This window comes from Aquarana catesbeiana, linkage group LG04 (genome assembly GCF_042186555.1).
Source record: "Aquarana catesbeiana isolate 2022-GZ linkage group LG04, ASM4218655v1, whole genome shotgun sequence".
Lineage (NCBI taxonomy): Eukaryota > Metazoa > Chordata > Amphibia > Anura > Ranidae > Aquarana > Aquarana catesbeiana.
The window spans coordinates 682,308,028-682,329,701 of NC_133327.1; the positions used below are offsets into that span (position 1 = coordinate 682,308,028).

Below are 21,674 nucleotides of genomic sequence, written 5' to 3' on the forward strand. Positions count from 1 at the left end.
TTATAGCGTCTACAAAATAGGCATTTTTTATTATATATATTTTTTTACTAGTAATGGTGGCGATCCGTGATTTTTAGCGGGACTGCGGCACTGCGGTGGACAGATCAGACACCTGACATTTTTGACACTTTTTTTGGGAACCAGCGACGTTATTACAGTGATCAGCGCTAAAAAATATGCACTGTCACTGTACTAATGACACTGGCAGGGAGGGGGTTAACATCAGGGGCGATCAGGGAATGTTTTTCCCGGTTTGTGTTTTCTCTAACTGTATGGGGGATGTAGGGTTGCCACCTTTTCTTCAAGCCAAACCGGAACACTATAGCGGCCTGGGGGTGCCCCAAGGAGAGTAGTAATGCTGTGTGCATAGCGTGACACAGCGAACAGTGGGTGTGGCCAAATTGCTCTTGCTGACATCATCACCCTGTCCCCCAGTGATGCCAAACCTGCCCCCCAGACGGCCGCCCGTAGCTCCCGAATTGTAAACAGATTTGTGTGTGACTATCGTGGTTTCTTGGGGGGCCACGGCCTGGTCCGAATAATGTGTCCGGGTTTCAGTCCACCTGAAACCCGGACACATGATTCAAAACCTGGACTATCCGGGTGAATCCCGGACAGGTGGCATCCCTAGGGGGATGGGCTGCCCGGGGAAACACACAGATCCCTCTTCCTGCATAACAGAAAGACAGGATCTGTGTGATCTCCCCTGTCAGAACGGAGATCTGCCTTGTTTACACAGATCCCCGTTCTGTCACAGCTGGGAACGATCACAGGTGAACGGCGGATATCGATTCCGCCCCACCCACTGATCGGCTCCCCCCTCGCTGGCTAGTGGGCACACGTCCACAAAGTTCCTGAGCCGACATGCAATGACAGCGATTCGCGAGAACGTGCCGACCTGACGCAGTACAATGGCGGCGGCTGGTCGGCAAGTGGATATACGCTATATTGCCAAAAGTATTGGGACACCCCTCCAAATCATTGGATTCAGGTTTTCCAATCACCTCCGTGGCCACAGGTGTATAAAATCAAAAACCTCGGCCTGCAGACGGCTTCTACAAACATTTGTAAAAGAATGGGTTCGCTCTCAGGAGCTCAGCGAATTCCAGCGTGGTACCGTGATAGGTTGTCACCTGTGCAGTAAGTCCATCCGTGAAATTTCCTTGCTACTAAATTAACAGTCAACTGTAAGTGGTGTTATAACAAACTGGAAGCAACAGCAGCTCAGCCACAAAGTGGTAGGCCACGTAAAATGACAGAGCGGGGTCAGCGTATGCTGAAGCTCACAGAAGTAGCCAACTCTCTGCAGAACCAATAGCTACCGACCTCCAAACTTCATGTGGCCTTTGGGTGGCCACCTCATCCCTTTAATCGCAAACTCACATGAATTACACGGGTTCTGAGGCTAATTTAACGCAGATAATAAGGCACCAGACTGAGTTTAATTACCACCTTAATCAGCCACAGAACCTGTGTAGTTCATATGTGTTTGGTTTGAAAGGGATGAGGTGTAACCCTATGTGGCCTTCAGATCAGCCCAACAACAGTGTGTAGAGTAGGGTTGCCACCTCATCCCTTTAAACCCGAACACATAATAACTACACAGGTTCTGTGGCTGATTAAGGTGATAATTAAACTCACTTAGTGCCTTATCTGCATTCAATTAGCCTCAGAACTCGTGTAATTCATATGTGTTCGGGTTTTGAAGAAATGAGGTGGCAACTCTAGTGTAGAGAGCTTCATGGAATGGGTTTCCTTGGCTGAGCAGCTGCATCCAAACCTTACATCACCAAGTGCAATGGGAAGCGTCGGATGCCGCGGTGTAAAGAAGTGGTTCTCAACCCTGTCCTCAAGTACCCCCAACAGGCCAAGTTTTGGGATTTCCTCTTAGATAAAATAGCTGTCCAAAATACCAAACCATTGACTCTGATTTAAAGCACCTGGGTAAGATGAAGGAAAACCTGCAAACATGGCCTGTTGGGGGTACTTGAGGACAGGGTTGAGAACCACTGGTGTAAAGCACGCCGCCACTGGGCTCTAGAGCAGGGGAGATGAGTTCTCTGGAGTGACCAATCACGCTTCCCTGTCTGGCAATGTGATGGGCGTGTCTGGGTTTGTCAGTTGCCAGGAGAACGGTACTTGTTTGACTGCATTGTGCCAAGTGTAAAGTTTGGTGGAGGGGGGATTATGGTGTGGGGTTGTTTTTCAGGGGTTGGGCTTGGCCCCCTTAGTTCCAGTGAAGGGAACTCTAAAGCCTCGTACACACGATCGGATTTTCGGCAGGGAGTTGTGTGATGACAGACTGTTTGCCTAAAATCCGACTGTTAGTACGCTCCATCAGACAATTGTTGTACAACACGCCAAACAAATGGATGGCAGGCTAGAGTACCTGCCGCCGATATTGTGTTTCCAGCTCAATGGGAACGCGCTGGAAATCACCACTGCGAGGCTGTGCTTCTTGCATTTGCCGTCCCCGCGAGATTGCCACGCATCCACAGGAATCCATTGGGGGGCGGCGAGCGGGAGGAGCGACACAGCATAGGAATCTATTGGGGGCGGCGAGTGGGAGGAGCAACTGAGCTCGGCGCTGGCTCCCACGACAGGGCTCGCAGGTGTCAATCTCGCCGCTAACAGCGGCGAGATTGACACTATATCGGCGGCACCTACTGTAGTACATTTTCGGCGGACAACGGTCTGTTGTCAGATTTTCCTATCGTGTGTAAGTCCGTCACACAAAAGTACAAACACACATGCTCGAAATCAATGTTCACCAAACACGACATTAGCAGAAGGTGTCCAAAGGGTGGCGATCAAGAGCTGAAATTCCACGTAGTACGTCACTACGTTCATGCTTGTTGGCTGACAATTGTGTACCGTTAGTATTCAAGACAAGTTCCCGGGAACACGCCCTTGAGACAAAAGTCTGACGCTTTGTTGGCCAACAATCTGATCGTGTGTACGAGGCTTTAGGGCGTCAGCTTACCAAGACATTTTGGACAACTTCATGCTCCCAACTTTGTGGGGACAATTTGGGGACGGCCCCTTCCTGTTCCAACATGGCTGCGCACCAGTGCACAAAGGAAGGTCCATAAAGACATGGATGAGCGAGTTTTGGGTGGAGGAACTTGACTGGCCTGCGCAGAGTCCTGACCTCAACCCAATAGAACACCTTTTGGATAAATTAGAGTGGAGACTGCGAGCCAGGCCTTCTCGTCCAACACCAGTGCCTGACCTCACAAATGAGCTTTATGGAAGAATGGTCAAACATTCCCATAGACACCCTCCTAAACCTTGTGGACGGCCTTCCCAGAAGAGTTGGAGCTGTTATAGCTGCAAAGGGCGGGCCAACTCAATATTGAACCCTACGGACTAAGACTGGGATGCCATTAAAGTTCATGTGCGTGGACAGGCAGGCGTCCCAATACTTTTGGTAATATAGTGTATATATAGTGTATATATAACTGTTTTTTTATTTGGGATATATATAAAATAGATATATAGGGTGACCTGCTGTAACCTTCCTCGGATACAGATCCGACTCTTCCAGCTAGCTGCAGATCCTGCATTTCCATTCCTCCTTTTAGATATCCGGCGGTAGCGCCCTCCGTCCACGGCCGGTGTCCCCACACATGTGGCTCTGAGCGCCCCCCAACCCTCCCAGGTTCTGCTGAGCTTCTGCTACATTATATATACTATATATAATTAATTGTGAGAAGGTGGACTACATGCTGCGCGGAACAAATCAGCAGTGTGTGTTTTCTGCTGTGGATATGTGTCAGCTTCAGCTATTCCTCTCTGGAGTCACATCCTCCGCCAGACAGATGAAAGACGACGACCAGCGGGACAAGGCGATCAGAAGACAGGATCCCCGCCGTACAGAGAACGCTGAGTCAGCACCGGAGGAGCTTACACTCTAATGTCTTCATCACAGTCACACACTATTATTATTATACATTTATATACTGTAGCTCTGAAATATTTATAAAATATTCCAAATTTGTATGATTAGGTTGCTCTGGGTATCTGAATACAGCCTGAGCCCCTCACACATGACGTGACTTCTTCTTCTTCACTCACATTCACTTTGCTATGTTCCCAGCCTACACTCCATCAATAAATAAGCCCCATTTGTGATGATCGGCTCCACATCAGCGGCTTTTCAATAAAAAATTCACTTTTATACAGATTCATGCTCTTCATGATGTTGAGAAACAATCATCCAGAGGCATCGTTCCTCTCATTATTGTTACATTGTAAATCTTGAAAGACATTGTAAAAATTGTAAGACTTTGTAGGTCATAGGGACGCGCATAACATCCACCACCAATAACATTCTTGTAACGGTTATGATTTTTGTATGGCGGAGTGTATTATCGCCTCATTGACTGTAGGTGTCAGCGTTGTATTTGCTGGCTCCAAAAAGATTTAAAAACACACTGTCAAAGCATCTCAATACAAAAGGAGGAATATCAGAGGACTTTAGAGTGTCCTATCTATCCATGTCTGGTGTTGGATTATCTATCTGCTTCTGTATCTGTTCATCCAATTCAGTCGAACGTCTTATAACTGCATCTATCAAATTTGAAGGGACTGTCCACCTATGGTGACATTTCACTGATAGGTGGGCTGAGTCACCTGAAGGCTTCTAATTGCTCTCAAGGACTTCAGTGTTGAGACTGAACATTGTGGTTACTGAGGAGGTCATCACTACCGGATTCTCTGCGTTGTGGATTACCAAGCCATCGAATGGTAGACTAAGAACAGTCTATCGTTCAACGGTTTGGTAATCCCCAATGCAGAGAATCCGAAAGTGTTGACCTCCTCAGTTACCACAAGGTTTCAAGTAGAGTCATAAGGAGAAACTATAATGGATCTGGGTTTGTGGACACGTGACCATCACATATACCCTATCCCCAAAAGTATGTGAGCTCCTCACCAAATAGTTCCTGAATATCACACCTACACTATATATCAAAAAGTATGTGGATCACCCCCAGATGATGGAGTTTAGGTGTCTCCAGCAAAGGGTACTGTTAATACTACATCATCCAAAGACAATGTAGACAGTCGTGCTCTTCCACCCTTGTGGTAACAGTTTGGTGAAGACCCTTTTCTGTTCCAGCATGACTGCGCCTCTGTGTACAAAGCCAGCTCCATAAAGATAGTGTGTGACCAGTTTGTTGTATAGGAATTTGAGTGTTCTGTAGAGAGCCCTGACCTCAACGCTACTGAACACCTTTGGACCCCAATCCTACCGAACACTTTTGGATCCCAACCCTACAGAACATCTTTGGACCCCAACACTACCGAGCACCTTTAAACCCCAACTCTGTTGAACACCTTTTGACCCCAACCCTACCGAACACCTTTAGACCCCAACCCTATTGAACACCTTTGAACCCCAATCCTTCCGAACACCTTTGGACCCTAACCCTACCAAACACCTTTGGACCCTAACCCTACCAAACTTCTTTGGACCCCAACCCTACTGAACACTTTTGGACCCCAACCCTACCGAGCACCTTTAGACCCCAAACCCTATTGAACACCTTTGGACCCCAACCCTACTGAACACCTTTGGACCCCAACCCTACTGAACACTATTGGACCCTAACCCTACCAAACAAATTTAGACCCCAATCCTACTGAACACATTTGGACCCCAACCCTACTGAACACCTTTGGATCCCAACCCTACCGAACACCTTTGGACTCCAACCCTACTGAACACTTTTGGACCCCAACCCTACCTATCACCTTTAAACCCTAACCCTATTGAACACCTTTGGACCCCAACCCTACCAAACACCTTTGGACCCCAGCCTTACTGAGCAGCTTTAGACCCCAACCCTATTGAACACCTTCTGACCCCAACCCCCACCGAACACCATTGGAACCTAACCATATCGAACACCTTTGGACCCCAACCCTGCTGAACACCTTTGGACCCCAACCCTGCTGAACACCTTTGTACCCCAACCCTACTGAACACCTTTGGACCCTAACCCCACAGAACACCTTTGGCTCTTAACCCTAGTGAACATCTTTGGGATGAACTAAAACCATTGTGAGACAGGTTTTTTCATCCATTGTCACTACCTGACCTCACAAATGGGCAAAAGAGTCCAGAAATACCCTCCAAAACCTCGTAGAAAGCCTTGCTAAAAGGAAACAGCAACAAAGTGAGGGAAACATCATAATATTGGCCATGGCGTTGGAGGGGCAACTCCATACTAATAGTCATGATTTTGGAATGGGGTGTCCAACAAGCTCATAAAGGTGTAATGGTCAGATGTCCACAACATTTTGGCCACATAGTGTGTGTGTGTGTGTGTGTGTGTGTACATAAGTGACAGTATGTGTCACCTAAGTTTTGCACATACACATAGTAAGGGGTTCTACGGTTGTGTCTGATGTAAAGAAAGCAACCCTTTTTTTTTTTCCCTCAGAACCTTAACCCGTTCTGAGTCATGGAGGTCAGAGACTTTTTAGAACGTTGGTTAGAATATATATTAACTGACTGATGATCAGGGTTCTCTCTCTGTCTTTGCTGTGGGATCCTGCTGCTGGGTGACGAATCTGAGTGCAGACAGAACACTAAAAAGGCACAAGAGCTGCCAGATTGTCCTGGGGAACCCATTAGGGGACACCCTTTTAGCCAGAAACTAACTTGAGTTTCGTTAGTGGCTTTGATGGGCAGATGTTTTGTTTGTTTTACAAATAAACATTTAATGCAGGACACACCCATAACACATGGGTCACAGAGCATTATATATCTTCTAAAGGGAGAGCAGAACAAAAACTGCTTCCTTTCAGACTATCTCTCTTTGACTGAAAGGCTGTGTAGCCCCTCTGAGTGAAGCAGACAGGGACGGAACAGGAGGTAAGGGCTGAGGACGATTTCCTCCTCTGATTGTTTCAGCTGTGTGTGGCATCTGGAATTTAGTTATTAAGTTCTTTAAACAACAGAACTTTTCTTCCCCACAAAGTGATGTAGCCTGAATTAAAGTAGCGTAGGGTGCCACCTGCTGGCTGGAAATTATAGATAGGAAATATCTATACCTGACTAACTGATAATGACAATTTTTTTTTATATCCTAGCTTTGAATAAACAGGAAATAAAAGAATAGAAAAAAAGGGAAGGAAAGAAGGAAGACGTGGAAGGAAAGAATGAGGAAGGGAAGAAGAAAGGAAGGGAGGGAGGAAGGAATGAAGGGAGGAAGGAATGAAGGGAGGAAGGAAATGAAGGGAGGAAGGATTGAAGGGAGGAAGAAAATGAAGGAAGGAAAGAAAGAAAGCAAGAAAAAAAGAAAGAAAGAGAAAAAAAGGGAAGGAAAGAATGAAGACATGGAAGGAAAGGATGAAGTAGTGAAAGAAGGAAGGGCGGAAGGAAGGGAAGAAGGGAGGAAAGAAAGAGAAAGAAAGGAAAGAAAGGAAAGAAAGAAAGGAAAGAAAGGAAAGAAAGGAAAGAAAGAAAGAAAGAAAGAAAGAAAGAAAGAAAGAAAGAAAGAAAGAAAGAAAGAAAGAAAGAAAGAAAGAAAGAAGGAAGGAAAGAAAGAGAGGGAAAGAAGGAAGGAAAGAAAGAGAGTGAAAGAGGAAAGAAAGAAAGAAAGAAAGAAAGAAAGAAAGAAGGAAGACGTGGAAGGAAAGAATGAAGGTGTGAAAGAAGGAAAGAAAGAACGAAAGAAGGAAGTATAACATAAAAAGAAAAAAAATACATTACCAGTATTTTTTTTATAAAAAAAAAAATATGCTAACAGATTTCATATTTATTAATATATTTCTTTATAATATTTCTTTATAAGGAGTGAACGGTCAGCTGAACATTTACTAATAATTTTTCATTCCGCGTTCGTCCCCGCCCGCCTTTCTAGGGTATCGCTCTCGCTGTGTTCTTAATTTGCCATCGCCACATTTGTATTCCTTCGGAGAATTCCATAATTACAGGCTCGGTGTTGAGCCGTCAGGCGGATCGGTCGGGGATTCTCTAGAACGCAGAAAGAAATTCAGAGTTCCCATTAACGCCTTGTATTTTCTGTCGAGCGCCTTTCTGGGGGGGGGCTGTCAGCGGAAGAGTTAATGGTGTTGAGGGTGTTCTCCTGTTTCAGGTAGGACGTATTCGAATTCTGCTGAGATGTATCTTTATACGCAGTGTGCCACATAGCCGTGCTTCATACGGTTCGTCCAGCCACCAGTAGACACTTTCTCTAGCTATCTTTCTTTGATCTGCTCAATCTCTGCTGAGTATTCCATCTAGAGCTGGTCGATGATTTCTCAACTGTGATGACTGATCCACTAACTGTTCTATATAAAGAAATATCCAGACTTCCTAATCTCCGTACGCAACTACACATTCTGATGACTCCCCGGTTAACTGAGAGGAAGATTTCCCAGCATGCTGGACATTTTTAATAACCAACGGACCTTGTCTCTGCTTCCTGGTTAGCCCACAAACTTCCAGCTGTATTTCTGAAGGATGCCCTTGATGACCTCATTCTGAAGATGCTAACATCCTCATCCTCAGATTTCCTTTAAATTGAGGCTCCAAGAAAAACTTGAAAAGCCATGAGCTACACAAGTAGCATCAGCTGAACTGCTCAAGGCTTTTGTTTCTCGTAGTGCCCCATCTGCCCCATTGTCTTCTGTCTGTAATCTGGGAACCTGGATTGTGTTTCAGGGAAAGGGTTCTCAAACACGCCCACTGCAGGCTCCTCCTTGTCTCCTACCTACTGAAGTTCTGATGCATCAAAGTGCTGAGCGATTCCTCACATCCACCAATCAGATTCAACCTTGAAAGGCTGCATCTGAATGGAGAGAGAGGAAGTCGGGCAAGGCCATCCAGTGCCCAGGCCAAAGATGCCAAACTGTGCCCCCCTCATTCATGATGTCAAAGCTTAGAGAATCCTACACCCAGCAGTCTCTCACTTGTTTAACTAACTGCCTCTGTCACTACTCCTGTCAACCTTGCAACAGAAGGAAGGCGCCCCCAGTAAAGCATTGAGCCCAGGGCAGCCATCCCTCCTGCCCACCCCTTGTCCCAGCCCTGGAGAAAGTTACACAGCACCCCCAGGGCCATCTTTAATATTGATTGGACCCTGGGCAAACATTTTCCTGGGCCCTCCCAAATCCACTTGTCAACCATTTTGCAGGCAGTGCAGGCTCAAGAGGAAGCTGCTTTGGGCCCCACAACAATGACTGGGGCAGCTGCCCCTTTTTCCCCTGTGTTAAAGATGGTCCCGAGCACCACCTTGAAGAAGGAGAGATGCCCACCACACATGTGAGGATCACTTGGGATTGGGGTGGCTATTGGAGCACTTACAAGAAAAAAAAGAAAATTAAAGTTCTTTATTTATTGATTTTGTATAACTGTCTACAAAACGCTCTGCCGGTTTCAGAGCGTGAAAGGCCGCCGGGGACGAGCACATTGGCTAAGACGTGGGGCGTCTATTAGCGCTCATGTGGGTGGCAAGGGCATGAAGTCATAATAAATATAATAATAATTACCGTATTATTAAATGTCTAATGAATAAAGAGATATGGATTCTGCTATAAATGGAACATGACGCTTCCCGATCACGCAGATATATTAATAAGTGGCCCAGAAGAATCAGCAGCACAAAAAAAATATCAGATTTTCAGCATCATGAAAGAGCGCAAAAATAACTAATTATTTTTAAAATGTAGCAATCTGCTTCATAAGCTGAATGGTAATAAAGAATAATTAAATGAAATAAACGGAGCGGTCTGTGTTTGCAGAATCCTGATCTAATAATAGCACACTAAACAAATATATAAATAGTTACTATGATTAGTGTCAAAGAAAAATATCAAATAATAAAATGCTGCAAAAATAATAGTATTTGTCTGTAAAAAAAAAAAAAATATATATATATATATTGAATCCGCAGGTCCCTGGCCTCCTGTGAGATGCGAGATGTACATACGGGAAGGGGGTCTCGGCACTGTACAGAGGTGCGCTCAACTTTAACGAAAGGTGCGCATGGCGGCGTGTGTTATTTGTGGCTCCCTTCTATGTCACCCCCTCACTCACATTAGATTTGGAGGGATTTTTGGTACGTTTTTCCATGCGTTCTTCAAGCAGGTTTTTATACAGGAGAAGGATAGCATGTTTTTGGTCTCATAGACTTTTAAATAGGAGCACAAACGTGTTTTTCGAGCGTGTTTTCTTAAATTCTTTGGGGCAAAAAAACACAGGATTCTGCCCCGAAGAATCTCACGTACATCTTTAAGCTTGACGCAACAGGAAACATGCAAACTCCGATGTGATCAGGTCCGAATAATGTGATTCTTCATCTTGAGTGTTCTTGCACTTTGATATTGCGCAAAGAAAAGCTCAGGGGTGAATGGGGGCTAAGACTGGTGGTCTGGTGTATGGACAATTTGAGACCCCAAGAGTTGTACATCACTGAGAAAGCTGCAGTGTGCCCAAGTATAAAAGAGAACGGGTCAGTGCAGGTCAGGTTGCCATCTAAACCCTTAACTAGGGTTTCATGGAACCATAGGGTTCATCCAGAAGTTGGTAGGGGTTTCTTGACCAACACAGATGGAATACCAGTAGGTCATTGGTGATGTTATGAAGGTGTCCTCTACCCTGGAGCTCCTTATTACTCTCCTGTCAATGCAGGTCAGGTTGCCATCTAAAACCACAACTAGGATTTCATGGAACTGTAAGGTTCATCCATAGGTTGTTAGGGGTTTCTTGACCAACACCGATGGAATACCAGAAGGTCATTGGTGATGCCGGGAAGGTGTGCTCTGCCCTTGAGCTCCTTATTGCTCTCTGACAATGGTGGACTGAAAAAGGTTGTTTGATGGGTTCTCTTTAACCCACCACCAATGCAGACCAAGTAGAAGTAGAGTTGAACCCTTTTCAGGGACTCTCCACAGCTATCCTTTGATTACAACTGAACTAATTATTTTCTTCCCAAATTTATGGACTTTTCCACAAACTATTAATACTTCAAGTGATCAATAGACATCTCATTCATCAATTCAGGGTGTATTTACCAAAACTTCTAATGCAAGGCAACATCAGCTGGGAGTATTCACTCTCTTATGGTGTATAAACTGAAGGTTACTTCCATGACAAAACACAAGTGCCAATATTTAACTATCCTCAGCCTTGCTCACTCACCCTTTTCTCTTTTATTTAGCTACAGACTAACATTATGTATATATACTGGATATAGGTATAGGATATCCTCGTGTTCTCCATGCACACCTACCCAAACTCCCTGCATCTTATGTTTTCTATGAACTCCAACTCAGCTGAGCTGCCTGTATCTGGTGTATAAGTGGACAAGGAAACATTTAATATTTCCTAACATTATATCCCTCAATCCTTCGTTTCATGGAACCACAGGGTTCCTCCAGCGGTTGAGAGGGGTTCCTTGAGCAATGAGCAGTTTCTGCCTATCAGATAAGTTCCCACTGACACCAATGATCTTTTTAGCTATCTGTAGGGGGGGGGGGGGGGTCGTTCTGACCACCAATCTAAGAAGCATTGTTCCCACTGACAACAAATGTAAGTAACATTCTTCTCACTGATCACCAATGTAAGGAACATTCTTCTCACTGATCACCAATGTAAGGGACATTCTTCTCACTGATCACCAATGTAAGGAGCATTCTTCCCACTGATCACCAATGTAAGGAACATTCTTCTCACTGATCACCAATGTAAGGAGCATTCTTCTCACTGATCACCAATGTAAGGAGCATTCTTCTCACTGATCACCAATGTAAGGAACATTCTTCTCACTGATCACCAATGTAAGGAACATTCTTCTCACTGATCACCAATGTAAGGAACATTCTTCTCACTGACCACCAATGTAAGGAACATTCTTCTCACTGATCACCAATGTAAGGAACATTCTTCCCACTGATCACCAATGTAAGGAACATTCTTCTCACTGATCACCAATGTAAGGAACATTCTTCCCACTGATCACCAATGTAAGGAGCATTCTTCTCACTGATCACCAATGTAAGGAACATTCTTCTCACTGATCACCAATGTAAGGAACATTCTTCCCACTGATCACCAATGTAAGGAGCATTCTTCTCACTGATCACCAATGTAAGGAACATTCTTCCCACTGATCACCAATGTAAGGAGCATTCTTCTCACTGACCACCAATGTAAGGAACATTCTTCCCACTGATCACCAATGTAAGGAGCATTCTTCTCACTGATCACCAATGTAAGGAATATTCTTCCCACTGATCACCAATGTAAGGAGCATTCTTCTCACTGATCACCAATGTAAGGAACATTCTTCTCACTGATCACCAATGTAAGGAGCATTCTTCTCACTGATCACCAATGTAAGGAACATTCTTCTCACTGATCACCAATGTAAGGAACATTCTTCTCACTGATCACCAATGTAAGGAACATTCTTCCCACTGATCACCAATGTAAGGAGCATTCTTCTCACTGACCACCAATGTAAGGGGCATTCTTCCCACTGATTACCAATGTAAGGAACATTCTTCTCACTGATCACCAATGTAAGGAACATTCTTCTCACTGACCACCAATGTAAGGATCATTCTTCCCACTGACCACCAATGTAAGGAACATTCTTCCCACTGATCACCAATGTAAGGAACATTCTTCCCACTGATCACCAATGTAAGGAACATTCTTCTCACTGATCACCAATGTAAGGAACATTCTTCTCACTGATCACCAATGTAAGGAACATTCTTCCCACTGATCACCAATGTAAGGGGCATTCTTCCCACTGATTACCAATGTAAGGAACATTCTTCCCACTGACCACCAATGTAAGGAACATTCTTCCCACTGATCACCAATGTAAGGAACATTCTTCCCACTGACCATCAGACTTATAATCAGTGAGTTGTAGATATAGTAGTTATTAACAGGGGTTCCTTGAGACCGGAAAGTTATTTCAAGGGTTCCTCCATGCTAAAAAGGTTGTGTAAAGCTGCTCTGGGCACAAGTGAGTCGGCCAAACCAATCCAGACCTCCGATTTATTCCAACGCAGCTTTCATTCAAATCCCTCAGAGGTCATCTCTGCTGGCTTCGCTCTCTCTGAGGACTTCGGAGGGGATAGGAGACGCAGGAAGTGATACTCAGCAAGTGTCACATAGTATGACTAAGACATACCACAGATGGCTCAGTCAGACAATCTTGTTTTATGTTTATTACAGAACAGAGAGCTCCGATCTGTTTCCACACAATGTGCAGACTGTCAGCTCTGCAGGAGAGGAGCGTTGTGTATGACGCAGCTGATTTTCCTCTCCAAATTTTTTAATAAGATCCTTTGTGACAAATCAAGGTAGAAAATAAAGATTGTAATAACTATGTACTGTCTTATCTTACTATGGGATGTCAAAACCAACACATTGCCTTACCTTATATCCATTTCTATCTCTCCCCTGCAGTGCTGCACTGCCTATATAACATTCAGCCTGCCAGTATACATATAGTATTTATTATACATATACTGTACAGCTGGACAGCTCTATCATGCTTGCTGTAAATCGCTGCACTGCCGCACAGCCTGTCTGCATGTCCCATGGGACTTCCCTATAAGGGCAGCTATAAAATGCAACAATGTATATCTTATATCATAATTCCATATATTAATGTCATCCTTTTATGTATTTATGTTAATGTCACCGCTACATTTCCAGCTTGTATCCCTGCATCTTGCACACGTTGCCTGATGTTTCTGCCAATAATTGTATACTTTACGCCCATGTTTTATGTATATAGCCATGCACCATCTCTTTCCCATTAGTGCGCTGCCCCTGTGCAGCCCTGCACCTCCATATACCACGCTGTATAGTACATATGACCCTGCAAGATGTTACAGCCTGGCCAGGTGTCTCACATTCAGGTAAGAACACCTTAACACCAACCCCCCCCCCCCCCCCGCCCACCCCAGCCCATAAATTAAAAGTTACAGATATCTGAGATGTGTGTCTATTACAAGATGTCAGCCATGCAATGAGAAAATTATTGGACAGAGGTGTCTCTAGCAGGCTGCTGTTGTATGGAGTGGCAAGGGCTTGCTGGAGTTTGTAGTCCCACAACAGCTGGAGAACCACAATATAGTGCAAAAAAAACATATACGGGGAAATCAGCTAGCATAGCACATTGGAGAGGGTATGGAAAATGAAAGAGAATATTATCTTTAACTATCTATGTTCATTATTCTATCTGATGGAGTTATAATATTCTATATTATATATTATATATACAGTATCTCACATAAGTGAGTATGCCCCTCACATTTTTGTAAATATTTTCTTCTATCTTTTCATGTGACAACACTGAAGAAATGACACTTTGCTACAATGTAAAGTAGTGAGTGTACAGCTTGTATAACAGTGTAAATTTGCTGTCCCCTCAAAATAACTCAACACACAGCCATTAATGTCTAAACCGCTGGCAACAAAAGTGAGTACACCCCTAAGTGAAAATGTCCAAATTGGGCCCAAAGTGTCAATATTTTGTGTGGCCACCATTATTTTCCAGCACTGCTTTAACCCTCTTGGGCATGGAGTTCACCAGAGCTTCACAGGTTGCCACTGGAGTCCTCTTCCACTCCTCCATGACGACATCACGGAGCTGGTGGATGTTAGAGACCTTGCGCTCCTCCACCTTCCGTTTGAGGATGTCCCACAGATGCTCAATAGGGTTTAGGTCTGGAGACATGCTTGGCCAGTCCATCAACTTTACCCTCAGCTTCTCAGCAATGCAGTGGTGGTCTTGGAGGTGTGTTTGGGGTGGTTATCATGTTGGAATACTGCCCTGCGGCCCAGTCTCTGAAGGGAGGGGATCATGCTCTGCTTCAGTATGTCACAGTACATGTTGGCATTCATGGTCCCCTCAATGATCTGTAGCTCCCCAGTGCCGGCAGCACTCATGCAGCCCCAGACCATGACACTCCCACCACCATGCTTGACTGTAGACAAGACACACTTGTCTTTGTACTCCTCACCTGGTTGCCGCCACACACGCTTGTCACCATCTGAACCAAATAAGTTTATCTTGGTCTCATCAGACCACAGGACATGGTTCCAGTAATCCATGTCCTTAGTCTGCTTGTCTTCAACAAGGGCTTTCTTGTGCATCATCTTTAAAAGAGGCTTCCTTCTGGGATGACAGCCATGCAGACCAATTTGATGCAGTGTGCGCCGTATGGTCTGAGCACTGACAAGCTGACCCCCCACCCCTTCAACCTCTGCAGCAATGCTGGCAGCACTCATACGTCTATTTCCCAAAGACAACCTCTGGATATGACGTTGAGCACGTGACCTCAACTTCTTTGGTGGACCATGGCCAGGCCTGTTCTGAGTGGAATCTGTCCTGTTAACCGCTGTATGGTCTTGGCCACCGTGCTGCAGCTCAGTTTCAGGGTCTTGGTAATCTTCTTATAGCCTAGGCCATCTTTATGTAGAGCAACAATTCTTTTTTTTTCAGATCCTCAGAGAGTTCTTTGCCATGAGGTGCCATGTAGAACTTCCAGTGACCAGTATGAGAGAGTGAGAGCGATAACACCAAATTTAACACACCTGCTCCCCATTCACACCTGAGACCTTGTAACTCTAACGAGTCACATGACACCGGGGAGGGAAAATGGCTGATTGGGCCCAATTTGGACATTTTCACATAGGGGTGTACTCACTTTTGTTGCCAGCAGTTTAGACATTAATGGCTGTGTGTTGAGTTATTTTGAGGGGACAGCAAATTTACACTGTTATACAAGCTGTACACTCACTACTTTACATTGTAGACAAGTGTCATTTCTTCAGTGTTGTCACATGAAAATATAGAATAAAATATTTACAAAAATGTGAGGGGTGTGATCACTTTTATGAGATACCGTGTATATATATATATATATATATATATATATATATATATATATATATATATATATATATTATAACAATATATATTATATATTTGATTATATTTATATTTGATCTCTATTTTAAAATAATAACACTATTAATCATTTATAACTATCTATCTATCTAGATCTATATCTATAGATATATAGATATAGATATAGATAACTATAGATATAGATCTATATCTATAGAGATATATATATATATATATATATATATATATATGTATATGTGTATGTATATATATATATATATATATATATATATATATATATATATATATATATTTATTTATTTATAGATATAGATCTCTATCTCTCTATATATATATATGTATATATATATATTGATAGATATATAGATATAGAGATATAATATAGATATATTCTATTATATATATGTCACAGGAAGCTAAAAGGTTAGGACAGGGAGCTGAGATCAGGGCGTAGGATGTACAGCTATTCATACAGACATGACATACATGAGTTGATCTAGTGGCTGTCACTCTCTATCTACTCAAGTGATAGTAAAGTGAGGTAAGCAGGATTGGATATCAGTATATACTGACACAATGAAACATTGAATCACATACACTCATTGTAGGAAGTGCACATTATTATTAATAGATTATAGGTATGTAACCTGCTGAGCTAAGAGAAATGATCAATACAATGACATATACTGTATAACACAGCACACCTGTACAAAGAAAGACCCACCCTGTATATGTGGCAGGGGCGCTGAAAGGTCTCATAGATCACTGGAGTGTATCAGAGCATGGGGTGCAACTCCTGATAGGGGGGCTATCTTATATGTGCTCCTGAGTACTCCATAAAGTGTCAAGCTGGGGGTGAATTGCAGCAGATATTGTATAAGGATATTAATGTATCAAATACAAAAACTCAATACCATGACAGACCTGTACCCAGATGTTCTGGGGGCCCACATAGCAGTTCAAGGGTAGGGAACACAGTAACTATAAATCTATTGATCTGTTATCTATACCATTTAAGGTTTAATGATAATTGTATTCTCATAGATAATAGGAGGAGTTCAAAGAGATATTTATGTATTAGCTATCTATCTATCTATCTATCTATCTATCTATCTATCTATCTATCTATCTATCAATCATATCACATTTATTATATCATAGCTAACCATGTATGATCAATTTAAGTATATATTGTGAAAGTAGTTAAAAAAGCTTGCTGACCTCAAGATCTTTTAGACATGCAGCAGTTTACTGCCACCCCCTTTCCTGGACCTATCAATCTGTATCACTATACATCTAATCTAATCTATCTCTAGCTATCTATCTATCTTTTATCTATCTATCTATCTATCTATCTATCTATCTATCTATCTATCTATCTATCTATCTATCTATCATATATCTATCAGGATTATGTGGCTACACACACACTGGGTATAGATATGATAGAGAATGGGGCTCCGGGTGCCCAGTGGGCACAGCTTACAGTCCTGCATGTCTGGCACAAAAAGCGACAACAATGCCCTCAGATCTGCAGTAAGCCATGAGGTGTGAGGTACAGGGTGCCTCCTGGCACAACAGTGAGCCCTTGTGCAGGCTCAATCTCCTTGTGGGGGGGCCCTCCATGTGGCCCCTGAAATGCCATGCGCTAGTATGGGAGCTCCTTGGTATGACACCCCCCCCCCCCCATTTTGAGATGCCATCTATGCCCCCTTCTATGCCCCCCTTACCGTATGCTCCTTGTTCCCTGCTGCGCCCGGGGAGGAGAGACAGGAAGAGAATCCACAACATCTCCATCCTTCCGACTCCCAGCATCAGTAGCCAGACACATCCAGGCAGTGCCACCCTCCTCCAGTGCCAAGAGCCTGACCATCCACAGCCGATCACATCGCCCGCCTGTAATGCCCCCTGACAGTGGGTGAGGGGTGTGAGGGGTGTGCAGAGGGTGAAGGGTGAGCAGAGGGTGGGATCAGCCAGTATCCCTCCTGCCCTCTTAGTACATGTGATGTCCTCCTCTTCTATCTCCCATCCGATGCCAGTGAAATCCCTTGAGATGCCAATTGTCGGAATCCAACAGGTGCCTCGTCCTGCCCATCCAGCAGAGGGCACCCTGCTGTCACCACCTGTGGGATCGACGGAGGTGAATGGATTCCTGGATTCCCTCCTGTCACAATGCAGCTTTACCAGGGTGGAGACAGACCAAGCAAGGGGTTAACAGTGGAGTACAAATAGAGAGGGAGGGTAATGCTAATCTTCCCCCCGGTGCCCCTTTCTGCCAATCTTCATGCAATCCTGCCCAATGGATAAGGACTGGTGGAGGTAGAATAAGTCCGTCCAGGAAAGGGTTAAAGATGGAGCAGAGAAGTGATGATAACCAAGGGCCCCCCAGGGCCACCAGAGCACCTCCCTTATTTCTTCTATATGCAATGCTGCCGCTCCCTGCCAAAGATGGGGATGAAGCTCAGGAGGTCTGTAGGGTCCGGTTCTAGTAAGGGTTAGGGATGTGGGGACCCTCCAGATGCTGAGGACCTGGAGAAGTTCCCTGCTGCTCCAAGCCAAGGATAGCGATGATGATCAGGAGGTCTGTAGGGTCCAGTCCTGGGAAGGGCTTTTAAGATCTAGATCTTGGTCTCTCCAGAAGCTCAAGACCTGGAGAAGTTCCCTGATGCTCCCAGCCAAAGGATGGGAATAGTGCTCAGAAGGTCTGTAGGGTCCAGTCCTGGGAAGGGTTAAGGATGTGGGGACCCTGATGATGCGCGGGATCTGGAGAAGTTCCCTTCTGCTCCCAGCCAAGAATGGGGATGATGCTCTGGAGGTCTGTAGGGTCCAGTCCTGGCCAGGGTAGAGGATATGGGGGTCCCTCTAGATGTTCAGGATCTGTAGAACCTCCCTGCTGCACTCAGCCAAGGATAGGAATAGTGATCAGGAGGTCTTTAGTGTACAGTCCTGGGTAGGGTTATCAAGGATGTGGGGGCCCCTCCTGGCCCCTTCCAGATGCTCAGGACCTGGAGAAGTTCCCTGCTGCTCCCAGTTCCTCTTCTCCTCTCTCTGAGCTCTTTGATTCCCCTCCAGTTTATATGAAAATTCAGAGGACCAATTACATGCTGTCTGTAGTGGAGGAGGCGAAGCTCTCCTGCCCAAATTTCCTGCCTCCCTCAGGACCAATTAGACAGAAGCCAGAGGATGGGCTGCAAAGCTGCTCTCCTCCTCCTCTGCATCTCTGGGTGTCTCAGTGTGTGCACAGCTGCTGGAAGGTGCCAGTCCAATCCATTCTCAGGACTCTTGCAAGAAGGTGCCAGTCCCTTCCATCCTCAGGACTCTTGCAGGAAAGTGCCAGTCCCTTCCATCCTCAGGACTCTTGCAGTAGGGTGCCAGTCCCAGCCATCCTCAGGACTCTTGCAAGGAAGGTGCCAGTGCCATCCATCCTTAGGACCCTGCGCAGGGAGAGGCAGGCAGCAGTGAATGCAGAGATGCAGCCAGACAGACAGAGGCAGAGTGGAGCTTTCTTCTCTGTACACTGCCTGCCTGTCTGTTGCTGCTGTGTGGGAGATGCATGCATACATAGATTTGCTCTGATTATTCTGTGCCTGCTATGGCACACATCTGCCAACTGGATAACAATCCCCCCCTGTCCTGCTTCACCCCACATCTCATGTACAGATCTGGGGGGGACCACTGTACTCTTCACCTACTGGAAAGTCTCTCTTTATATTACAATTCACACTGTAATTATATAGCTCTTCACTCTGCATGGAGGAGAGGCACTGGGGCTGGAATTTGGCTTCTGCTTCATTTAGAACAAGTCTAGTCTGTTTAAGCACTTTGTTTACCTTTGTTACCCTTCCTGGGAGGGTATTTACTTCTGGAGGTGAGTGCCCATACAAAGTAATTGTTTTGTGTGTTGATTATTGATTGATTTTTTTTTACATTGGAAAGCATGCCAAATGATTGGGTAGGTCTCTGTGCTTTGTCTGAACATTTAGATGCTGACAGGTGTCGCTCTGTTTCATTTAAGAAGCATAAAACATTGAACAATTTTTTTTTGTAAAGTCACGCATAGGCGTGCGCACAGGGTGTGCCAACCTGTCAATCACGATCTACCTGTCAATAATGGGCAGGTGATGGATAGACCGTAAGTATTCCTTGCCAAGCCCAGGGGAAAAAAAACCCAACAATAATATTGTAAAATATAATTAATTAAATAAATAAAATAATAGAAACATTTCTGACATCATCCACTGCCCTACTGACACCGTCCACTGCTCTACTGACACCATCCACTGCTTTAATGACACCGTCCTCTGCTCTACTGACACCATCCACTGCCCTTCTGACACCATCCACTGCCCTACTGACACCATCCTCTGCCCTTCTGACACCATCCACTGCCCTACTGACACCGTCCACTGCCCTACTGACACCGTCCACTGCCCTACTGACACCGTCCACTGCCCTACTGACACCGTCCACTGCCCTACTGACACCGTCCACTGCTCCACTGACACCATACACTGCTCTACTGACAACGTCCACTGCTCCACTGACACCATCCACTGCCATACTGACACTGTCCACTGCTTTACTGACACCGTGCACTGCTCTACTGACACCGTCCAATGCGCTACTGACACCGTCCACATCTCTACTGACACCGTCCACTGCTCTACTGACACCGTCCACTGCTCTACTGACACCGTCCACTGCTCTACTGACACCGTCCACTGCTCTACTGACACCGTCCACTGCTCTACTGACACCATCCACTGCTCTACTGACACCATCCGCTGATCTACTGACACCGTCCACTGCCCTACTGACACCATCCACTGCTCTACTGACACCGTCCACTGCTCCACTGACACCATCCACTGCCCTACTGACACTGTCCACTGCTCTACTGACACTGTCCACTGCTCTACTGACACCATCCACTGCTCTACTGACACCATCCGCTGATCTACTGACACCGTCCACTGCCCTACTGACACCATCCACTGCTCTACTGACACCGTCCACTGCTCTACTGACACCGTCCACTGCTCTACTGATACCATCCACTGCTCTACTGACACCATCCACTGCTCTACTGACACCGTCCACTGCTCTACTGACATCGTCCACTGCTCTACTGACACCGTTCACTGCTCTACTGATACCATCCACTGCCCTACTGACACCCATCTCTGCTGTACTGACAGCGTTCACTGCTTTACTGACACCACCCACTGCCATACTGACACCAATCTCTGCTCTACTGACAACATTCACTGCACTACTAACACCACCCACTGCCACCAATCTCTGCTCTACTGACACCGTCCACTGCCCTAACTACACCCATCTCTGCTCTACTGACACCGTCCACTGCTTTACTGACACCCATCTCTGCTCTACTGACAACGTTCACTGCTTTACTGACATGCCCACTGCCATACTGACACCTATCTCTGCTCTGACACCGTCCACTGCCCTACTGACACCGTCCACTGCTTTACTGACACCATCCACTGCCCTACTGACACCATCCACTGCCCTACTGACACCGTCCACTGCTCTACTGACACCGTCCACTGCCCTATGACACCGTCCACTGCTCTACTGACACCGTCCACTGCTCTACTGACACCGTCCACTGCTCTACTGACACCGTCCACTGCTCTACTGACACCATCCACTGCCCTACTGACACCATCCACTGCTCTACTGACACCATTCACTGCCCTACTGACATGTCCACTGCTCTACTGACACCATCCA

The 21,674-nt window shown here is 45.3% G+C and overlaps 1 protein-coding gene across 7 annotated transcripts in view; it reads right to left on the bottom strand.

The window, feature by feature from the left end:
* Window positions 1-19,397, bottom strand: part of MDGA1 (MAM domain containing glycosylphosphatidylinositol anchor 1) — a 435,025-nt gene extending 415,628 nt beyond the window's left edge. For 2 of the 7 annotated variants that reach the window (XM_073628743.1, XM_073628742.1), the window contains exon 1: window positions 17,648-19,391. In XM_073628743.1, coding sequence (XP_073484844.1) covers window positions 17,648-17,732 — 85 coding nt within the window. In that variant the 5' untranslated portion in view covers window positions 17,733-19,391. Of the gene's footprint in view, window positions 1-17,647 lie in introns of all 7 variants that reach the window. The other 5 variants (XM_073628744.1, XM_073628740.1, XM_073628746.1 and 2 more) reach the window with 5 other exon arrangements.
* Window positions 19,398-21,674: the final 2,277 nt, after the last annotated feature.